General features: G+C 32.3%; 1 protein-coding gene across 1 annotated transcript; it reads left to right on the top strand.

Moving 5' to 3' along the window:
* Nucleotides 1-1802: 1802 nt before the first annotated feature.
* LOC145311839 (UPF0314 protein RB9128-like) lies at nt 1803-6270 on the top strand. The gene is made up of 7 exons (XM_080150838.1): nt 1803-1896; nt 2145-2252; nt 3023-3118; nt 3514-3566; nt 4011-4072; nt 4717-4827; nt 5522-6270. The coding sequence occupies exons 1-7, from the start codon at nt 1805-1807 to the stop codon at nt 5618-5620; spliced, it is 621 nt and encodes a 206-aa protein (XP_080006964.1). The 5' UTR covers nt 1803-1804; the 3' UTR covers nt 5621-6270.
* Nucleotides 6271-23977: the final 17707 nt, after the last annotated feature.

The raw sequence follows: 23977 nt of genomic DNA, 5'->3' as shown, positions 1-23977 counted from the left end.
GGGAATGTCCCGTCCTGCCGTGCCTGTGGCTCAAAATCTGCTATCCGTCGCAGTGGTAGGGCTTACTTGTGTGCTGAAGCTTCGCAGCCACACATTGCCTTCTTAGGGAGACCAGCACACAGCTGTCTGTCTCGTAGGTTTGGCCTGGGTGTCCTGGGGCTTGTCCCAGCTACACTTGCCAATTTAGACTCAGTTTTGTAGCCGTCTGAGCTAAATTATCCGATTGCCGTGGCTGCGCACCTAGCGCTACTCCTACACGACACGGAAAAAGCGTCTTAACTGGCGCTTTTAGCAGGCTAAATCTGCTTGCCGTAGGCCAGAGGCCCACATATTGCGTTCAAAATGATGGAAATTCGACCTAAAAAGGCCGTCTCACGGGTCAGTTGGCGGCTGATTGTCCCCTTACTTGCCAAAGGGTCCAATCAGAGGTAGAATAGGCTAGTTTCTGTAAGGCTCGATTGAAACACGCTGACACCAAGTTCTGGTAAGCCGAGCGTACTCGGCCCACGGGGTAACGAGTTCGGATTCAACGGGCCCTAGCCTTTAAGTATTCTACCAAACAAACAAGCAGGATTCAATCATACAGAATTATATATTTAAACTGAATAATATTTACAAGTTATGTTTACTATATATATACAACAAAAATATAACAATGGTTAGGTTTGAAGGGGGTGTGGGGCGCTAGGGCTTAGCGCCCGACGGTAGACAGGCTGTGGGGGCAGCGGTGGTAAAAGGGGAGGCAGTGCCTCCCGATTATATAAGCGCATGATGGACTCGTGATAGTTGCATGTTCAAGTCCCCTCCCCACATTTAGGCAGGCTAGTTTGACCGCCGGGTGCGGGGTTAACAGCGGTCATGAGATGGATAGTGATATAATAGGATTAGTGCTGGGGGTTTGTTATCATAAGTCACAGCGAAGCAACTCTGTAATAGGCCTGTCCGTATGGGTGTCGTATTACCACAACGTGATTGTAAATAACACTGGCACACAAAGTTAACTATAACCACGACATTTCATTTGTTGGCTCAGAAACTTTAGTTTTTACTAGTAGTGTCCAAACTGTTAAATAATAGTTTTAATTTACAGAAGGGTTAATTTTGTTTATCTTCATAGGGGATGAATGTCGTTGTATTTTTTTTGTCTTATCTTTTAAGATCCCTGATAATAATAGAGTATTGAAATATTTTAAACGTAAATGTGCAATGTGCAAGTGCATATATTATTCATATCTAGTGTTAGTATGTTGTAAATTCAAGTGATAAAGTGGTTAAATAAGAAAGTAGGTAAAAAAATGTTTTAGTATTTGTATTGTTTTTATACGACGTAAAACGGAAAAAAATTTCTAAAATGTGACTCATTATGTGATATGAATGTGATTCAAGGTCTCATTGTTTTAATAGAATAATTGTTATTCTTTATATAAAAGTAACAGGATGAATGTGATTAAGTCTATCGCCCGTCTGTAGACTGTGTCTGACAAAGGATCTCGATTACAGATTATGGTTCTCCTTTTCAGTGAAGTTTTTCATATGTCCTGGGAAGGTTTATAACTGTTTTAGTGGAGGATAAATCCACCCTCCCAAGAGAAATAACCCTTGGAAAAAATATCCTCCCTCCCCAAAAAATTATTATTCACTTTTTCGTTTTAAAACTAGAATATAAGGGGGATTGTCGAGTCCTCACCCTCCTTAACTCAAGTACCCCTGTAGGCTTCTAGGGACAAAGCCGCTAGTTCAAATATAAAGACCTATTTCTCTCATTTTTTATACTGTTTTAATGTTTAAATTTAATTGAAAATTGATGATATGGTGTTTTTTGAAGAAATTTTCAATAATGGCGTGGCACAAAGGTAAATGGTGGCCCCTGTATGTCCCAGAGTGGTACTCTCCAAGGTATATAGATTCACTTTATCTGTCCGTACGACGTCAGTCAGTCCGTCCGTTATAGTCATTCTGTAACGCAATAAGGAGAAAGTAACTTTCTTGGCTGTTTAAAAAAATGTTGAAAAAATTCATTGCCAAATATTTAGAATTGTTCCGCTAATGTTAAATTGAACTAGTTTACTTTTCAATATTCTCAACTAAACACAAGCGAACTAAAATTGTCCTTGGTTTGTAGTGATCAAATATATATGTTTTAGGGTGTCACAGCACTTTTTTGATCCGTACAGTTTTATGCATATTATGCATGGATTTATTTTTTATGGACTTTGGGGGTGGTGGCCCGAGCTTGTTTGGGGCTATAATTGGTAAGAGATTTAAAAATAATTTTAAAAGCAAAGCTTTTGTATAATTAGGGTCTATCAGGCTCTACGTCCGGAACGGATAGCACTTTTCGTAAATTTAGGCATGTTAGACGTATCCTATCGATGTCAAACTTTGCATAATGGCGTCCCATTCAATAACTCTGATTTTTTGTATGATATAATAATCCTATTATCCTTTCCTTTGATTTTAGAAATCTTGATTTCTAAAGAATAAAAGGTATACAAATTTATGTACAATTTTGTTTAGAATTATAAATTAACATTATGTTGTTAAGTGTTTATGTTCACTTGTTCTTCTATATGATTTTAGGGCTTCGCTTTTATGGATATTTTCATTCTTGTTTTATAGGACAACGACTATATAAAATACTAGTGGCACTTCAAATGTTTTTTTAATTCGTGTTCAAGTCTCTTGAATATTTTTAAAGTTCGATTTTTCGTGGTTTATCTTAGGAGGGTGGTGGTACCCTCCCCCAAAATAGTTATACACCTTCCCGGAACCTATGAGAAGCTACCAAGTTAAGGAGAACCCAATCGGTTCAGCGGTTAGCGAGATCCTTCGGTACAGACAAACAGACATCCTGTTACTTTATTATAAGGATAATCAACGTTTGTTTTTGTACACATATGATTGTTTTGCAAGTTATCCTTATGATAAAACAATTCAAAGATAATAAAACGTTAAATGGTGAGAAGATTACAAGATTTAAAGTTAAAGGTTCGAATCATGCAAATAATAATAATAATTGTAGGTGGTGGGTGTGGCTAGCAGGAGCTGGGTGTAATTTCTTAGCTGAACTAACCCATGAAATTATTGAAAATACTCCTTGTATCATTGAATGCTTTAGGAATTGTTAAACTTATTTTTTTTTAAAGTAACAGAATCGTATCATAACAGACAAACAAAAAATTATTACATAATATAAAAGGGTGGAAATTATCCTGTTATATAAAGTATAAAGGTTTTTTATGCGTGAAGCTTAAGATTTCAATATCTACTCAACTAATTGAGTACTCCCTTTTAAGGTTCAAGGATGGTTTTAGACTATTTTATTTTTAGATGAAAGTAGTGCAATGGTTTTGGGCTATCTTTTTGCCTCCTTACCACTTTGATCAGAGAGCCCTTAGATGCAAAAAGCAGTAAATATTACTATTGAAGAGGTTTATTTGTGTATTGGGTTGACTTCAAGATACAAGCGTCTCTTTGACTAAACTAAAGTGTTTAACAAAAGTATGACTGCAGACAAAACAGTGGAACTTCTGCATTATATGAAGGCGATGCCTGGCAAAATATAGGTAAAATATTATAATAATAGAAAAAATGTAATAGCTTTTTAATTCTCTTACTTCACTCCCTAAATTTTAAAATAGCAAGATATTATTTAAAACGCGGTATAATGTATAAAAAATTTGTGTATAGTCCCATTCGTGACAACGCCTAGCCTCTTAGGGGGCGTTTAGTCGTATTTTCACAGAAGCCTTATCCCTATTTCTAGCCCTTGTCGCAGGGCTCTAACCCTACGGGGCCGGGCCAATTACCTAACCCTGCAGGGCAATCAACAAACCTAACCTAACCTTAAAAAATAACCTATCAAAAGCTTATGTGGAAATACGACGAAACGCCCTTTAAGAGGCGTTGTCATGCAAGGGACTGTACCCAAAAATTCTAAGTAAAACTAAATGTTTAAATGCTTTTGTATTTACGGACAAACCTGAATTATTGGAGGTTTTATATTTCAGTTGGTGATTTGATATCCTGTCAGTTTGGATGGTATGTTATTGCACTAACTTGTTATTATGAGGTAATATTATTTTGTTTGTCCTCTATTTAGGAGGATTCTTTAACCATATAACGCAAAACGTATTCTATAGCATGGTCTCCCATACTTTGCATGAATAACAATAACAACATGCACAAAAGCGAAACGGTAGGACATACAAACATTAACACTTGTAGAGTGTCAGATATGAATAAGCAGAATATTAATGCATAAGTCTAAACAAAACCTTTAGTAAATTAGTTGAAAAGCTTGTTAAAAATAGGATACTGTTTAAGGACATACTTACATTTTTAGAACTTAATTCTAGAGATGTTTCGCTTAAAACATTGTACCTTGTGGCAATAGGAATTAGTGCTTCAAAAATCAGATGAATTAATATACAAAAATTTGTTGTCAAAAAAGTAAAAAAAATAGCATGTCTAAAATGGACGCACGGACTTTCTGGCAACGAATTTAGAGTTGCTACGCTTCCTAAATCATAGCTAAATGTCACAGGAATTATCATACAAAAAATTATAAATCAATAGGACAATTCTAACCATTGGTCAATCAAAATGTATACTGGCCTATAATTGTTCATTTGTTTTGTTTGATGTCATTTTTTATAGGCACTGTAAGCTGCTTCCTTGTTTTATATAATTTTATAAAATAAGTTTAATTGTAAGGTGTGTATGTATGTAATACCTATATGGGTAGTAACCACAGAAATTGGTCTCCTACTCTACATGAGAGACTCGGGTATTCTTGTTGTCATCATGCTCATATGTCCTATAGAGGTAATTAGTTTATAATTATTTAGTTTTAACAAGGATACCAACATTCTTAAAAGCGAAGCTTTAAAATAGTAGTACAAACGAAAATTAAAACCTGTAGAGTGTCAGAACTTAAAAAGCAGAACATTAATTTCTAAGTCTAAACGAAATTGTAAATGTGTTGCCAGTTTGCCACGCTAGCTAAATCTGAATTATATCATACAAACTATGTTTTGAGGTTTCGTGATAAATTTCTTTAATATAAAAGATTTATATTTGTGCAATACATTTAAAATAACTGTAAAAATGGATTTTTATTATGTGGGTCTTATACCATAGTATCATTACTCTAATAAAGTGAAACTTGTATCATAACACCCCACCTAATGGATGAACGAATTGAACAATAGGTGATGTCCATGTTAGCAACCTAAATTGACGACCATTTTTCTCCTTTCGTATATTATATATCTACTAGCGGTTGCGCCCCGAATCATCTAGGTGCTCTGTATTCAAAGGGGTCAGGAAAGCAGAAAATAGCCTAAAACCATTCCACCCAAGAGTTACACATAAAGATTAATTATCATGAAACCATCACGAAAACTATGTAAAGTTTTCATTAAATGGAGAAATGGATCTCTTTGTTACTTTTTGAAATCTTAAGCTTCCGACAAAAAAAACTTACTACTTTATTTAATAGGATTACTCTAATGTTTAGGCTATAAAGAAATGGCAAGCAGAGAAGGTGCCTGACGAGGGTAAGAACCCCAGACAAAAACCTGAACCCGAGGAGATGCCATTGAAAGATACACCATAGGAAATGTTGAATTTGATTGATTGATTGCTGTATTTTTTATTGTATTGATAATTGTACAATTTTATACTATAACCTGTTTGTTGAACTGCATATCTGTATGTGTTTTTATAGCGAAAAATCTCGCTAACTGCTGTAAGTATAAAGTATAACTATAATAGTTTTAATTGTCTAAAGCTCAAGATACCGAAAATTGCTCGTCCGAATGGGTTTTACTTTTACAGGGAAGCAATACAAATATCTTACGGTGGTATTAGGCTATTTTCCTGACCTCCAATTACCATCGCCTTGTAGCTAAGGGCGCAGAAACTAGTAGTTTATAATGGGGAAGGGTTTTTAACCTTACTAGAGGTATCGTCCCTAACCTTAAAGACCGATGCATTTTTTACATTTGATGACAAGGCTTTCATAGATTAAATTACTAAGATTTTAATATTACTTATTTTTGGATTAATTTTAAGTGCAAATAATTATTGAAGCAGAGTTTATTTGAAATTGATTCTTTTTCTACGTATTATTATATTTTTGGTGATTTTTACAATTGTTAGTAATACATTGTTAATTTGATGCATATTGCATTGTTTTCATATAATTGTAAATACTGTGATAAAAATACAAACTTATTTAATTACAAAATATATTTTATAATTTTGATAGCTTTTAAAACTACATATATCCTAGTATCCTATTATATAAAGAAAAAGTTTTTTTTTGTCTTTGTCTTAAGATTTTAACTGCTGAACTGAGTTCTCTTTTTTTTGAGAATCTTTGCATTTGTTCTGGTATGGTATGCTATATCCTATTATATAAAGTAGTAAGCGTTTTTTGTCTGTCCTGAAGGATCTCGCTAACCGCTGAACCGATATTATTCTCCTTTACAGTGAAGCTTCTCATAGGTCCTGGGAAGGTTATAGACTATTTTTGGGGAGTGTGTATTCACCCCCTCCTCCCAATCAAAAAAAAAAAATTTTTTTTACTTCTTGAAGCTCAAATTTAAAATGGGATGAGGTCGACTTAGGTTCCCCTAGAGGCTTCTAGGGGCGTTGCCGCTATTATATGAAATAGTAAGGTGTTTTTTTTTTACTGAAGTTCATGGTCTCAGAATGTTGTTCCGACTTGGTTGTTCTTTTCAGTGAAGCTTTATAAATGTCTTGGGGGCGGTGTTGAGTTATTTATTGATCTCCTTCACCCTCCATTAGAGGCTAGGGACGAAGCATCTAGTAACTTTAAAAAGTGAGGCTAAAATGAAAATATTCTTTTAGAATTAAACTTATATGTAAAATTACTTTTGTTTTACCATTTTCCCATAATTGGCTCATTTTAAGCAACAACATTTTAGATAGAACAAAAATATTTACGGTACAGTTTGTTTTACAGAAGATTTGTCCATGACGGTAGATTTATGTATTCCAAAACGAAGCTTTCCTATCCATTGACAGAATAAGATACTCTCAAATTTAAATCTATGATTTTGTTTCACAAGTAATTGAAAACATCCATAAGTTGCCAGACATACGAACAAAGTAGATGTTAATTGTACTGCAGAACCTTTACATCATACTTTAATAATAGCCGAGGAAAATATATTTGTCTAACGAAATGATATGTTCTCCAGAGCATTACAGATAAACCGACAGACCATTAAAGTTAAAGAGTAGTTGCTCATTTGATACAGTTCAATTTCATTTTTAAAAATTTAGCTATCTATCTATTACAATTTCTTTTAGAATTTTAAAGTACAAATACTGTATGGTAAGGAAAAACTAAATACACAAATATTTAGCTGTCTGTTCTAAATAGCAACTAAAAAATCACATATTCCCCATAGCATTAAGGATTGACTAACGGACGGACTGACAAAGTGAATTATAGAGTTGCTTCGCTACATAAAATGGGTTATAGTAGTGCGAGGTATTTGTAAATCTATAAGTGGAAATATTTATCCTTTTATAAAAGTTACAGGATCTCTGTCTGTCTGTCTTAACCGAAGGATCTCCCTAACCGCTGAACCGACATGGTTCTCATATACAGGAAAGCTTCTTATAAGTCCAGGGAAGGTTTAGAACGATTTGGGGAAGGGTGTATCCCAAGATAAACCCCTCAAAAAAAAAACATTCTTTTTTACTTTTTCAAACGTACTTCAAAAGAAAGTTGGGGCGGTTGACTACCCCTGCCCCCCCCCCTGCATTTTGTTTTCTAGGGGCATAGCTGCATGTAATAATATATTTGGATTAAAATAGTTTTATGAATATTGGTGCATTTTTTTGAGGTTTCCTACCATTGCAGGTTGGTGACAAGACAAAATTTGTGTTAATGAAACTTGGTGACTTGAACTTTTTATTTAGATGTAGCAGGGAATAATAATCTAATATAAAAATCTATGTAAACATTTATATATAAGAACTCCTTTTATACAAGTAACGGGATGTCTGTCTTGTCTGTTTGTACCAAAGAAACTCAATAACTGATGACCCTATGTTGTTCTCCTTTACAATATAGCTCCTCAGGGAAGGTTTATACACCTTAGAGGCCTCTAGGGGCACTTGTTGCGTGGGAGGGGGGGGGGGGGGAGTCGACCCTCCCTCTACAAAAATTTAATTTTATTTAAAGTTACAAAATAAATATTGTTGGGAGGTAATTTTTTTCTAAGTGTAATTTCTCTTGGGAGGTTAGTGGTACCCTTCTCGAATAGCCTTGCCCATAAACCTTACCAGGACCTATGAATCTGTTAAGGAAAACTTAAGCGGTCAACACAGACAAACAGACGCAGATCATGTTATTTTTAAGGATTGATAAATGTACTTAAACATAAAACATGTTACAAACTTCAAAACATGCATAAAACCGAAAGCTACAAGTCTTCATATCTATTAAAAAGCACTTAAGAGTTTCTTATTATCTTAGCTGCGTTTCTTTAAATTGTATTATCCTTGTTAGTAAATTGATACATATTTTTGAATATAAAAAGTTGCAAACTACAAAAACGTGAATAAAAGCTGAAGGTAGAATTCTTCCCATTTCCTTAAACATTTATTCTTTTAGAATGTATATTATGGTACATTGTTAGGTTTAGGCATGTGGCAAAATTTTTTGAAATAACTTTTCTTTCAGTCAAAAAGAAATATTTTTTAAAGACCTAAATTAGAAATGAGAATAACAATAACAGCATTCATACTGTTATTGTTATCACAGCAGCATGATTTTGTTTGATAACTACAAAAGTTAGAATATTTGGTAGAAAAAAATGTAGAAAATCAATTCTTGGCATCAAAATATAAAGGAATATTGCACTTTTAGAAATTAATGGTGAAATTTTAAAAAATAAAGGTTTTTGGTAGATATACTAAATATAAACCAAAAATGTATTGAGCTTTAAATTATACTGGCACCCAAAGTTTTATAGTTTTATAGTCTCCCATAATGTCGACAAATAAGCTAAATATATGGCATCATATGTACATAATGAACATAATTCATTGTATGTCAACTTAATTCCTCCTGGTTAAATATGGTTTGTTAATGAAAAAACAAATTTTTTTTTTTCATTTTGAAATAAATTTGGCACAACCCTAGCAAAAAAAAACCGTGCATATGTATAGTATATGTACATATTGAATATAGTTCTTTGGAGAAATGGTATCTTAAACCATTATAGTTGAATGTGAGCGCAGGTTTACGGATGTATTATCATAAAATTAGCATGAGGAGTGGGTGGCAAGGCTAGGAGGGATATTGCATCAAATGGTCTGAATTTCCGGTGAATACATATTTATCTTTTAACAGATATGTATACTTATTCAGGAAAGGATGGGGCAGTGGACTTAAATATAAACGGGTTGTGAAAATTTTAAAAACATGTAGGCCTAAAAGCTAAAGGTACTTCTGATTAGGGTTTGATACAAACTTTCCAAACAAGAGCTTTATTCTACAGAAGGGGTAATTTTATTTATCATGATTAGAATTGAACACCAATTTATAGTCTTTTGACATTAAGAGATATAAGTTTTCCGGAATTGTAATGTAGGGAGTAGATTTGAAATCTGCATCAAATTTTAAGGATTTTTTTTTATAAAATTCGTTTTTTGTATAATTCTTTATCTAAAAGCGGAAATACAAATTAAGTTAATTAATTTTGGCATCTGTGATTGGTGGATTTAAAAAATCTGCGCTCTGATTGGATGTCGTACATCATTCAACCAATTAGAGCGCAGGTAGTTTAAAATCCACCTATCCTATTGGTCAAAATTAATTAACTTAAAATGTATTTTGCTTTTAGATAAAGAATTTTACAAAAAAAACGAATTTTATAAAAAAAATCTATAAAATTTGATGCAGATTTCAAATCTACTCCCTACATTAAAATTCCGGAAAACTTATATCTCTTATTTGACATATTCTCAAGACTCAACATATTACATATGCTTAGCTGTCTTAGAAACGTTCATTAATGTTTAAGGTAATTATTCCAGTTATTTTTTACATTTTTAAAAGTTACTTTCTGTAGAAGTAAAATGAAATAGAAGACAATTTTACGTAATTTCTTTTTCTTTGATGAAAAACCACGTCATAAAAAACAACGTTGATAAGTTTACCAACTTTTATACTGTTGAATCAAGCAAATCACTTTAATAGTTTAGCTATCAAAATTTTCTTTAGAAGTTGTTATACAAGTTTTTCAATAAATTTATACATAACAATATAATGTTTAGAAAAAATAAAAAATGATGTAGAAATATGCAAAGAATAATAAATAATATAATAATGGAATATGTTAGAATGGAAAAGGATAGGTATTAAAAAAATGCAGTATTCGACTAAAACAGTGAGATGAGAAAAGGAGGGAGTAGTAAGTTAAGCATTTTCAAATAAACTGAAAATAAGGGGTATGTAGTTTTTTTTTATTTTAGGTTAGGTTATATTGGGTAATGGAAACTCGCAGGCTTTGGTCCAGCAGGGATAGGGCTAGACATAGGGGAAAAAACAGGGGAAGGTTGCTCCACAATTCACTTGTAGGAAAATACCTTTCAATCAACTGTTTTTGATATACACTGTTCATTTGATTTTTAGATTACCACTCCTTGGGATTTATGATAACAAAACTAATATTATTTTCAGAATACTATTCCCTCCCCCTGGGTATGAGATAGTATTTATATCATTTATCATAACAAAAACTAATATAATTTTCAGAATACTATTCCCTCCCCCTGGGTATAAGATAGTATTTATATCATTTATGATAACAAAAAATAATATTATTTTCAGAATACTATTCCCTCCCCCTGGGTATAAGATAGTATTTATATCATTTATCATAACAAAAACTAATATAATTTTCAATTTGTTACTAAATGCTAAACACAAATATTATCAAAACTGGTAGCGAGAAGGGACAACGTTCTATCATTAAATATTTATAAAGATTCTTACTACTTTATATCATGGGATATGTTTGATACTAAAATCCTTTAAAGAGTCTGTTTTGCTCTTCAGGGGAGCTTTCATTTGGGATTTTTTTGGAAAGTATATAAACTTTAATTCAAGCACTTTTAGTTGAAAAATAAAGGATATTAATAAATGTTTTCTATTCATGCTTTTATTTCAATGATTAAAATTTCTGAATGTCTGTCCCTGTCTTTGTAACGTGTGTTCCTGTGTTTGTTTGTCATTAGAAAGACAAATTCTCATGGATAATAGTTGGGAGTGTGAAACCAAGTCGTGGTACGCAGGGATATAAAGGGATAAGACAATGGACGATAAATTGATATACATTCCTAATGATGATACACAATTTATTCATTCTGGAGATTACAATTAGTGATTAAAACGTTTGGACGCTCTACTTATGAACCATCCAATAAAAATTCAGTTACTATTATTGAGCTGTTTATAACACTAGTCTTAGGTACTTTTATTAAATTTTGATTAGTTGGTTTATTAAGTTGTAGAAGTGTGCATACGTTTCAATTACTAATTGTATTCTTTAGAAAGGGTAATTTTGTGTATCATTATTGTCTCATCCTTTTCACATTTCAAAAAAAATATTGTTGGTTTCGTGATCCCAACTAGAAAAGTTTCACACCGCACCAACAATTCCATTGATTTCTCTCATTGTTGATTTAATAAAAAGAAAACTGTAAAGAATAGAATTAATCAATGTGTAGTTATTGTGTTATGATAGAAAATCTTTTCAGATTGCCAATATGACAAACAAAATATCGTGGACAATTTCTTTCCTATTTTGGGTGCTTTCCCACAAAGTACCAGTCGATCACGTAAACACCCCCACTTTTAATGGTTTTAATGTAGTTTTACAATGTTTTTTTAAGATGCACATACCATATTTTGGATTTTTAGAATTTGAGTTCAAGCTTACAATTATAAAAGTTTTAAAATCAATTTCGATATCATTATTGGATTTCTAGAATAGATACAAAATAAAAATATAAATATTTGTAAAATTTGTATTAAATGGGGCTTTTAGAAGTAATTTAAATTTTAATAAACTAAATATCAATTTTTAAAAGCGAATTTTTCTAACAATAGGGTAGGTCAGCCCGTACATCCGGGATGGTTAGCTCTTGTCGTTAATTCAAATATTCAGAATTATCCTATCGATTTCAAACGTTGCATGATGATTCCTATAACAATTAGGTACGATTTAGGAAGTGCAGCAACTCTATAAACATTACCAGACATTTCGTACGTCCTTTTAAAACATACAGATAGTTTACTTTTTAGCAACAAAGTCATAATTATCCTACTCATCTGATTTGGAATACTGATTTCTATTACGACAAGGTACAATGTTATAAGCGAAGCATCTCTGGAATTAAGTCCTAAAATGTAAGTGTGTCCTTAAACAGTATTCTTTAATTAAGCAGTTTTGCAACAAATTTTATTACAATTTTGTTTATATAAAATTTAGAAATTTTTGTTTTAGAAGATAAATGTAAGGAAATTAGTAAAACGTTTTGTTAGTAAGATTACATAAATGAGAAAATTAGTTAAAATTTATTATGGGAAATTTTTTAATCGCTCTGAAGAGTTTGATTCGTTTTCAAAGAAATGTTAGCTAGACTAATGAGTACTGCAAAGTTTCTTAATTATTTCTACGATATTATCAATCATAATAGAAATAAATGATATTATGGAAAAGTTGGGAGGGGGGAGGTAGGTAATGGGGTAATGGATGGTATACTTACGAATGTGTACAAATGTGCTTAAGAAAAACTAACTTATCTATTTATAGTCCAATTTTTCTTGAATCGAATACAGCAGAAGGGTTCATTTTTATCTGAAAAAAAATATTTTATCTACTACAATTACGCTGATCAAACTTAGGTTATTGGTAGGACCTATATCGGTAAAAAATTCTCAGGGCTTTTATTGCAATTGTATAATTATCCTTTTTAAAAGCGCAGCTTTTCTATAATTAGGGTCGGTCGGTCCGTCCGTCTGTCCGTTACAATTTGCTCTTTACGTTAATTTAAACAGGTTATAAATTGTCCTATCGATTTCAAACTTTGCATGCTGATTCATATAACAGTTAGTTACAACTTAGAAAGCGCAGCAACTCTATAATCGTTACCAGAAAGTCCGTACGTCCATTTAAAACAAGCTGATTTTTTACATTTTTGACAACAAATTTTTGAATGTTAAAATTATCTGATTCATCTGATTTTTTTTAATATTGATTCCTATTACAACAAGGTGTAGTGATATAAGCGAAGCATCTCTATAATCGAGTCCTAAAAACGTCAGTATGTCCTTGAATAGTACCTTGTATTTAATCAGTTTTACAACAAATGTACTTACAATTTTTTATAAACATATGCATTAATATTCAGTTTATTCAGTTCTGACATTTACAAGTGTTCGTTTGTCCTTCCATTTCAGAGCTTCGCTTTTATGGATGTTGTCATCCTTGTTTAAACTAAAACTATATAAGAAAACAAGGATGACATAAAACCTGCAAAAAAGCAGTTGGACCGATAGCCTGATATCTAGTTGCCGAATGTGTACGCAGTTTCCTGAGTGTTTCCTCATCCTAGCTCAATATTTACTACTAGCTAAAAAAGCTTCAAACTTCAAAAAAAAAAAATCAAAATTTAAAAAATTCAAATTTATAATGTATATTGTATAAATCGTTTACACATTCAAATTTTGATTTTTTTAAGGGAAGTTTGAAGATTTGTAGCTAGTAGTAAATATTGAGCGAGGATGAGGAAACACCCAGGAAACTGCGTACACATTCGGCAACTAGATATCAGGCTATCAGTTGGACCGTCATGGTTGTTTTCTTAAATTGACGGGAAATTTTATTTTGATATCTATAACTGAAAAAATTTTGAAAATCGGACCATAAACACCAAAGATTTGGAGAAAGTTAGAAAAATATAAAAATAGCCTAAAACCTGCTACAGATGGGTCCGACTGGCATCCATGTTTTATACTTAATTATGCTCCATATTAATGGGAATGTTGACAAGAAATTTCAGCCTTCTATCTTAAACAGGAGCCGAGAAAATCACGTTTCCCCTATTCTGTCTCAGACGGACGGACGGACATTTCGAATTATAGAGTAGCTTCGCCACTAAGAAGATGTTCAAAACGGAATTTACGCAACACAAGACATAAAGAATATTTTTTATTGGGGGTCAATCATGATTCTGTAAAAATCAGGTTATCAAAAATTTATTAGAGAACAATGGGTTTAATTTAGATTTTTGATTGTTATTTTCCTAAATTAATTCTAACACAGATAATCCTTTAAAGAGTTTTGCTATTAATGAAATTCTGCTAGCCAACAAGAACGTCTGTATGAAGAAGGAGGGGGAGAGTGTAAACGTAATCAGGGATATAAAGGGATAAGACAATGACCGATAAATGGATGTTTGTTTATCCCCAATGATAAAACACAAAATTATATTTTTTGTAGATTACAATTAGTGGTTGAAACAATTGGACACTCAACTTAATGACCCAACCAATCAAAAGTCAATAAAGTTCCCCAAAATTATTAAGCCAAAGAATAAGAAAACGTTATTACAAAACTTTGGGGACTAGTGTAATAAACAGCTGAATGTCCCCTTTTTCCCTGGAACGTAATGCACCCATTGTGTGTATATACCATTCCCTTGGCTACAGATATGAAAGCCATAGTTATGCCATTGGAATGTCAAATATTTGGGCATCGCTAGCCGCATTTTACTTTCCGCAATTTTTATTGTATTGTGTTAGCTGTATCCTGTATAAAGAAGTTATTTTTGTCTTCGTTTCCACCTGATACAACTTATCGCTATGTAAGGAGTTAAATGTGTTATTTCACCTCAGGACTAATGGATGTAGAATATACGTGGATATTATGACAGGGTAAATATCGTCGTTAATCTTGCGCTTGCTAACATGAAATATTTGCCAATTCGTGAAAATCTGGAGTAAAATCCAAGAAATAATAAATCCATTTAAAGAAATCAATATTGTATGTTTATAGGTCTTGAAATCTTTCATTTTTTTTTGCATAAAGGGTTAAAATATTTTCAATGAAAATTTTATCCATTGATCCATTACTAACTGCGTTTGGCGATCCCTGAAACTTTTGATTCATTTATTCGCATCCTTTGTGTACATTAAGCAAATAATGCAATAGAATGCGCTATAATAACAATAAAAATATTTCAAAATCTTATAAAATTTGATACCACTTTTCAAATATTAATCATGAAATAAGTAGAGCAAATACATAATTATTTGTATCTTTATAATAAAGTGGATCTCTGTCTGCCTACGTGTGTTGCTATACCAAAGGATCTAGCTAACCGCTGAACCGATATGGTTCTCTTTTATAATATAGCTTTTCATAGGTCCTTAGAAGGATTATAACTATTTTAGAAGAGAGGGTCCCGCGACCCTCCCAAGAGAAATCGTCCCTAGAAAATACTGTCGACTAGAGGCCTATAGGGGATTAGCCGGTCTATTAATAAAGAACTATTGCGAAGCTGAAAGAAGCTAACAACATTTTTAAAGAAAACAAAAAAAAAACATAAAATCGATTGTCTACATTACACATTATAGAAACGAACCGTAATAAATGTAGAGTAAAAACGCAAATAATATTTAAAAATTTGTATAATTCGAATATTCGAATATTCCTATGAAAACTGCCCTGAATACAGGATAGTTATTAAAGACATACATACATTATACCTTATTGTCTTAGGAATTCATTTTATAAAAATAAAGTGAAAAGGATATGCATATCATTGCAAAAAATAAAGTAAAAAATGTTTAAACGTAGCTTTGCATTATGATTTCTGAAAGAGTAGCAACACTATAATCGTCACTAGAAAGTCCATAATGCTCAAAAATGGACGAAGACCAAACTGCATTACTTTGTGTCACTTTTGATTCCTGTGACGTCATAAAATGAGGAAGATGAGAGGAGAATTGGGAAAGAAAACCCCTAAAAAGAGATGGAGAATATGACGTCAAAAGTGCAATTTATAAAATTTTGTTAATGTTTAAAATTAATATTTTGCTTATTAGATTTTGACACTTTACAAGTGTTCACGTTCGTTTGTTCTACCGTTTGCTTTCAGAGACTTGTTGTTATGGATATTGTCATGCTTGTTATAAAACTTTCTTAATGTAGGGTGTTTATTTTCACCCTTGTTATATTTAAGTTATTAGGATCAAGTCAAGCTGAGTATGCCAATAGCCTGTTTTGGCACACACTACTTGACTTGGGGGAATATTGGCATACTCTACTTGACTAGGGGGAATATTGGCACACTCTGTTTTACTTGGCGTAATATTGGCATACTCTGCTTTACTTGTCAAGATATGCTTTTTCTAAAATTTTGAAATAATTTATGTGTATATACTAGCGGCTCCACCCCCCCCCCCTCGATGTCTCTAGGGGCATTAGAGGGAAGGAGAGAGCTGAAAATCTCCTTCACATTTAAGTTTTAAAAAGAAAAACTATTGTAACAAAATTATGGTATTTTGAAGGACCAATAAGAAGCTTCATTGAAAGAATAACCATAACAGTCCATCCATTAGTGAGGTCTTTTATTTTGAAATTTTAATGGTTTTAGGCTAATTTTCGTAACTTTTCTACTGCTTGGAATAGAGAGCTTCTAGATGCTAGGGCCGCAACTGCTAGTTTATATATTTTACGTACGTCATAAAGTATTAAATTTGAAGGTTGAATTATTATAATATAAATCGGAAAATATGTTAAATTCATCTTTTTTTTGCTAAGCTGCTTTGTTTGATAAACTATTGGCATACTATGCTTTACTTGATTAAATATTGGCATACTATGTTTTACTTGGGGGAATATTGGCATACTCTACTTGACTAGGGGGAATATTGGCACGCTTTGTTTTACTTGTTGCCATTGGCACACTCAGCTTGACTTGATCCAGTTATTAGATAAAAAAAATATTATGTTTCTTAAAGTATATCTTTTCTATAAATGACATTTTTAATAATATTTACACAATATTATCAATATGCATTTGGTTATAGGGATAGTTTAATGGGCGATTAATATTTTTCAAACAAGTAGAAATAACTTAAAATACAAGATTTTTACCCATTTCTTTCAGAGACAGACAATTTCTTTTCTGAGGGGGGTGTTTTTTTCTCATATTTACCTATCCCTATAGTCATGAATAAAATAAATAACAACCTAGTAAGTAGTTATCAAAGATCCATGGTTATTTTACTAAAACACAAGAAAAATAACCCAATATAACATTAGTGTTGTTATCAGTATTGCTTCGCTCCCAACAGCGTACGATTCAAAATAGGAAGTAGGATGTGACTGAAAAATAGCATAAACCATCCTAATAATTGCATTTAGAAATAAAACAGTCTAAAGCCATCCTGTGACCGATGTGAAGCTTACCCTAAATAGAGAAAATTAACTGTTCTTTTTTTTCTAGGGGCTATTTCTTGGGAAGTGGTGGTACCTTGCCCCTAAATAGTTATAAGCCTTCTCTGGAAAAGCTACATTGTAAAGGAATGACATATCGGTTTAACTGGTAGCAAGATTCATAGGTAAAGACAAACAGACACACAGACAGACATCCTGTAACTTTTGAGGATGATTACCAATTTTTTTCAGTGTGTGTTTCTAACCTTAAATAAAAAGTGCTTGATGATAGGAAATTGTTAACATATCTCCCGCTATTTTTTGCAATATTCCATGGTTTTGGCAGAAAAGGTAAATACAACCCAAATATCTCCCTTCTTTTTAGCTTTGTATTAGGGTAACAATGAAACTCACAGTAGGAAAATTACTCGTAAATTGGAGGTCTAATATCAAATATCTAATGGAGGTCTGATATTTTATCAAACTGGATATTTATTTTTAGGGTGAATAATCTGTAGTTGAAAAAATACTTCAGTTCAAAAACATTTCAGAAATTTGTGATTTTTTGGTATGATTTTTTAGAATTTTTAGAGGAGTGTGATCTTAGTCTTCAACATGACTTTGATACTTATGTAATTTTCTTAGACAGATCACGTCTCAAAGACAACGTCTTGTTATATGTAGACGAATATTGCATAGATAAAATATTTCAAGGATTTGTCAACTTTAATTAGACAATTTCTAGACTGTTTATAGACAGAAAATTATAGAAAATCTTCAAATCTTTAGAAAAAAAATCTTCCAAATCATGTAGCATTTCCACTGTGTGGGGGATGAATATGGACGGTAAGAGGGTGGAGGGATTCCGAGAGGTAATGGTATAACGGAAGTGTCTCCCGGAAGTTAGCAGAAGCTGATCACGTGTTTACACGGAGACCATATAGGTAGGGAAGTATCTTTAAGTAGCGCAGCTAATTTTTAACTTACTTTGTCCGTGTAGTTTAATTAAGCTTTGTACACTAACCTTAGAGACACGCTTACAGTAGATGTGCTTCTGTTTGCAATTTACATAACCTAACATTTATTCAGCTAAAAAATTTGTTAAATACATTTAATAAAAAAAATAATTATCAATTGTAACACAAAAGTAAGGAATCACAAAGTCAACTAGGACCGTACAAATGCGTAATCTCTATTTTGTTTTAAAAATTTCTTTAAAACCTCCCGTGACCTACAAGAAGCTTCAATGTAATGGAGAGCTATAACAGCGGTCAGTGAGATATGTGACACATAGACATACAAACATCCTGTTACTTTTATACAAGAATAATGCATTAATGAAAATCTAAATCAAAACGCGACGAGTTAAAATGTTAACTTTCAAAAGTTATTGTCTTTTGAACGAAGAATAAATTAACGTCTTTAAGTTTATGAATTGAAAGTTATTATTTTTGTTGGCAAGCCTCATATTATTATCCTTTTAAATTCAATATCATACTTGCCAAGGACGTGCAATGGATTTTTAAATCAACACACCCTTTGTTGTATAAACAAGGAAATTTAAGTTCATAACTTATAAAATAGCGCAGCAATGACAAAATAAATATACTTTAAATGAGAGACCATTAAACTGTTATATAGTAATTTACTAGCTTTGATTGATACAATAAAGTGGGGGAAGAGGTTAAATAACTGTATGTCCCCACCCCGTGGACCCTGTGCCAACTTTAAATTAAGTCTTTGAATATCAGCCAATAGTGTCGGAAACATTAACACAGCCAAGTCGCTACAAAAGAGCAGAAAGCAATTTGCTAGCAGACGAAAATGGTTAATTATCTGGATTATGTATCTATACTAGTACATTTATAATTAATACTGTTTTTATTAATATTTTTAAAGTAATGTTAAAAGAAAGGTCCAAAAACATGAATAGAGAGACTAAAATGATAAAACCTTTTTTTTAAATAGCAATGTAAAAAAGGTATTAACGTATGAAATAACAAATAATTTTTGTTCTTTTTTTAGACAGTTTCTTTTCTATTTGAAAATACAATTTATGTAATCTATCTGTTACAAATTATTTAATACTTTGTAACAAAAAAGTACTAAAACTTTATATCAGGATATTACATTATAAATAGACACAATGAAAAAGTATTCAAAGTAGTAATCAACCACCCCTCAATCTAGTGGGAAGAATAGAATTAATAGAATTATGGAATTACAACTTTATTATCTCAACAATTGAATGGAAACTATATTTAGTTCTATCACAATGAGGCTTTATTTCCAATAACAAAACAGCATTCATAATCTTGAAAAAAAGGAAAGCAGTAAAGAAGGAAATAGAAAAAACTTGGAGGGAGGGAGGGGGGATTATTATAGCAATATAGTTTGATGTAAAAGGGTAAAGACAAGGAAAAAATAAGAGGGATTAAAGGAAGTTATCAAAGGGGGGGGGGGAAGGGAAGAGGGTGAACAGAATTTTCTTATTGGTTGCTATTGTTCCAACCCGGATTCCCATTGTGTAACACAATAGGATGATAACTAAGGGGTTGTGTCCCTGTAAAGGGGGAGGGGAGGGAGGTGGAGTGGGGGGTAGGGCGGGTCTTGGGATATATTTACTACGGACCCACCGCATACATTGTTTTCAAATATAAAATTCATGGGCGGGCGTAAGAAAAAGTAAGAATTTTAGGATAAAATAAAAAAAGCTTTAAAAAGCATATGTATAATTCAGAAAATCATCTTTTATATTGATACCTTAATTTTAAATTTCTTATTGTTCTAATTTTAGTTTAAATTACGTTCTAAAACATCTTAGTTAAGACTTTAGAGCTATTAAAAAAGGTTATATTATTACTTGGATATTATACCAGATTTGTATGTTCTCTAATAAAGTAAATCTCGCAGCGGACTAAATAACTATACCCCCCATATACCCCCTTTACCACATCCCTCCCTTTCTACTGGATGAATAAACTAACCAATAAATGAGTTACAAGTTAGCAACCTAAATTGACTACATATAAATTGTTAGACGTTTAAATAATTGTCCCTTCTGCTTGTAAGTTAGACGCATGATATTAATAGTAGGAACAGGGAGAATGTGAAAAAATCAGCCATATGACGTCATAAAAATGAGGGATTATTTATCTCTTTTTTAGGGGTTTTCTTTCCCACTTCTCCTCTAATCTCCCATAATTTTATGACGTCGCATGGCTGATTTTGAGACACTTTGTTCCACTACCTTTTATAGTTTTAAAGGATCATGTTATTTGTCGATGCAGCGCTTATCACATGTTACTTGTAGATGCAGCAAACTCATACATGTTACTTGTAGATGCAGCAATATCCCCCCTCCATTCCCTATAAAGATACTAATATAATTATAAATAGAAACAATTATAATTAATTCATTAGCTAAACATGGTAATGGTTTTGAATATATGCAAAAATATTATTAAATAATTACACATGATATTGAATAGCAATCTGGTTGCACAAATTGAAAAATACATTATCATTATAGCGATCCCTCCACATGTATTCATCCAAATAACGTTGTAAGAAGGTTCTGTGACAACCTCTCATTGCTTTGATATGAGTCTTCTTGGTATTCCAGTAGGACTCAATGGCCTGTGTGTTGGTTAAAGCTTATTTTCAATAAAAAATATAACTAAAATTGTCTGCCTATGTCCTTTTTTTCATCTCCCTCTAACATGTTACTTGTAAGTGCAGCAAAGTTAAACATGTTACTTGTAAGTGCAGCGCTGCATCGACAAGTAACATGATCCGTTTTAAATATATATTTTAAAAGTTTTTTTTATAAAAGGAGAAATATCTTTAAAATTCGTTTTAGTTTTAATTCTAACACTTTTTTTTATTATAATAAAAAATCACGAAACCTTTAGCTTTTGTAGGGGAGGAGGGGGTGTAAAAGAAGGGGTTTATAAGGTTGGGGAGATGGTATTCTTATGCACATGCAACCACTTTAATGATTTGATTTTTTTATAATAGTAAACTTTATAATATCTATTCCATTCATAAAAGTAAGATAGATGATATGCATACATATCAATTTGAAAATAGATACACCGATGCATTAATATGTAGATATACCCTTAGTGATAAGAATATGACCAATAAATTAATGTACATAATACTAAAGAAGACAAAAAATCACCTCTTTGTTAATCATAATTATTGATTTAAAAGTAATGATTCTTCTAGTTTGAAAGAACCAATCAAGCTTTAATAAAAGTACCCAAAGTTTTAAATCAGAGAGGTGGTTGGGAACCACAATTATTTGCAAAGAGGGGGATCCTACTTGATTATTATGTGACTACACCCCTTATAAACACTTGTACTTCAGAAGTTGAGAATTATTTTGGTTTCAAACATTTTTGATTCCCTGATAAATAATTTGGGATAAATATATTCGCCACAATACACACTCTTAAAAAAACTTCTTCATAATGGTGTTTTATAAGGCGTGTGACGTTTTAGAATCGTTAATGCTTTCCCTGTATAAACTGCCTACAAGTAATTTTGATAGTTTATGTCGATTATATATTAAAGTAAAAGAATAATATGAGCTATATGTAACTCTGCCTTCAGAGAGTTCAAGTCCCGATTTTGTATTGGGTCTTTGAAATCAGCTAATATCGTCGGAATTAAAACACAGCCACTAGAAAAGAACGGTGAGCATTTGCTAGCAGACGAAAAGGGTCTTTACCAATTAGGACAGGTAGTTGTTTTCACAATAACTTTATAATATTTTTTTTACAATTTTGAGTATTTTTAGAGTATAAAGAGAATTTATTGAAATTTTAACAATATGGATAAATTTCCCCTTCTGGTTGTGAATTATGATGTGCTACATATTATCCTTCTTGTTGACAGCGTAGCTTCCCTACAACCTTTAGTATGTACGTCCTCTGGTTGTGAATTATGATGTGCTACATATTATTCTTCTTGTCAACAGCGTAGCATTCCTACAACTATGGTATGTACGTCCTCTGGTTGTGAATTATGATGTGCTACATATTATTCTTCTTGTCAACAGCGTAGCATCCCTACAAATATGGTATGTACGTCCTCTGGTTGTGAATTATGATGTGCTACATACTATTCTTCTTGTCAACAGCGTAGCATCCCTACAACTATGGTATGTACGTCCTCTGGTTGTGAATTATGATGTGCTACATATTATCCTTCTTGTCAACAGTGAAGCTTCTCTACAACTATGGTATGTACGTCCTCTGGTTGTGAATTATGATGTGCTACATATTATCCTTCTTGTTGACAGCGTAGCTTCCCTACACCTATGGTATGTACGTCCTCTGGTTGTGAATTATGATGTGCTACATATTATCCTTCTTGTCAACAGTGAAGCTTCTCTACAACTATGGTATGTACGTCCTCTGGTTGTGAATTATGATGTGCTACATATTATCCTTCTTGTCAACAGTGAAGCTTCCCTACAACTATGGTATGTACGTCCTCTATATGTGAATTATGATGTGCTATATATCATCCTTCTTGTCAACAGCGTAGCATCCCTACAACTATGGTATGTACGTCCTCTGGTTGTGAATTATTATACATATTCTATATACACTTTTTAGCTGATTTTAGTTAACTTTAAAGAATATGTTCGTCCTTGTTTTAAAATAGAATCACTTTACAAAGGTCTCAGAATGAGGGTGAGGGTGAGGGGGAGGGGTGGGGTACTTTGTTAAGAAGAGAATTGTCGGAAGAGAGACACGTGTGGGATATTTTAATTTTTAAATATTTCTTCAAAATAGGTCCTATCATATTTTTTATTAATTTAGCCAAGGAATATATCAACTTTTTACAACTTTGTATGAGAAAATTTCCATCAAATAAGTTGTATTAAATTGTGTATTTCTTTGATACATGATTTAAATCAATTTAAATCACTGCACCATATCTGTCATTGTCTGTGCTAAAAAAACTTTTGTTTAACGTTAAATAAGAAGTACAGCAACAATCAATCAGGGCTCGGCAGCCGCGCCTCAGCCGCCTGTAAGACTCAGGAAAATCAACCTATTACAATTTTTAAAATCAGCTGTAAGTTTAAACATGACCAGATTCCTTAACAAAATATTAAAAACATCCAAACGGTTTGAATTTCAGACTTAATCGCGGCTGACTCGCGGCTACCGAGCCCTAGTAACAATACAATGCCAAAATTTTGAAGAATGATTAACTCATAATTTACTAAATTTTCAAGTATCAGGTCTCATTTATGCTTGTGAAGATGTACCAGTCTGTACGTATTTGTGTGTATTCAATCAAGTTTTCTGTATTAATTTGTTATATTTCAATGAACCAAACAGAAGCCAATAAATTCTGGTGACACTAATTTTAACATTCAGACATATTCTAATTTAAGAGTTTGCAAAACATTTTGCAGATTTACTAGATCCTAATGAAAAACAACAATTTGG

This window comes from Acartia tonsa, chromosome 2 (genome assembly GCF_053477335.1).
Source record: "Acartia tonsa isolate MP-2025a chromosome 2, ASM5347733v1, whole genome shotgun sequence".
NCBI lineage: Eukaryota > Metazoa > Arthropoda > Copepoda > Calanoida > Acartiidae > Acartia > Acartia tonsa.
This window is presented reverse-complemented; position numbering and strand designations above follow the sequence as displayed.

Excerpts from the sequence above, each read along its gene's own strand:
- LOC145311839 (XM_080150838.1), top strand. The coding sequence starts at position 1,805 with ATGATATGGTGTTTTTTGAAGAAATTTTCAATAATGGCGTGGCACAAA. Across the intron at positions 1,897-2,144 it reads CCAGAGTGGTACTCTCCAAG|GGTGTCACAGCACTTTTTTG; the intron begins GTATATAGATTC and ends TATATGTTTTAG. Across the intron at positions 4,073-4,716 it reads CACTAACTTGTTATTATGAG|GTGTGTATGTATGTAATACC; the intron begins GTAATATTATTT and ends TTTAATTGTAAG.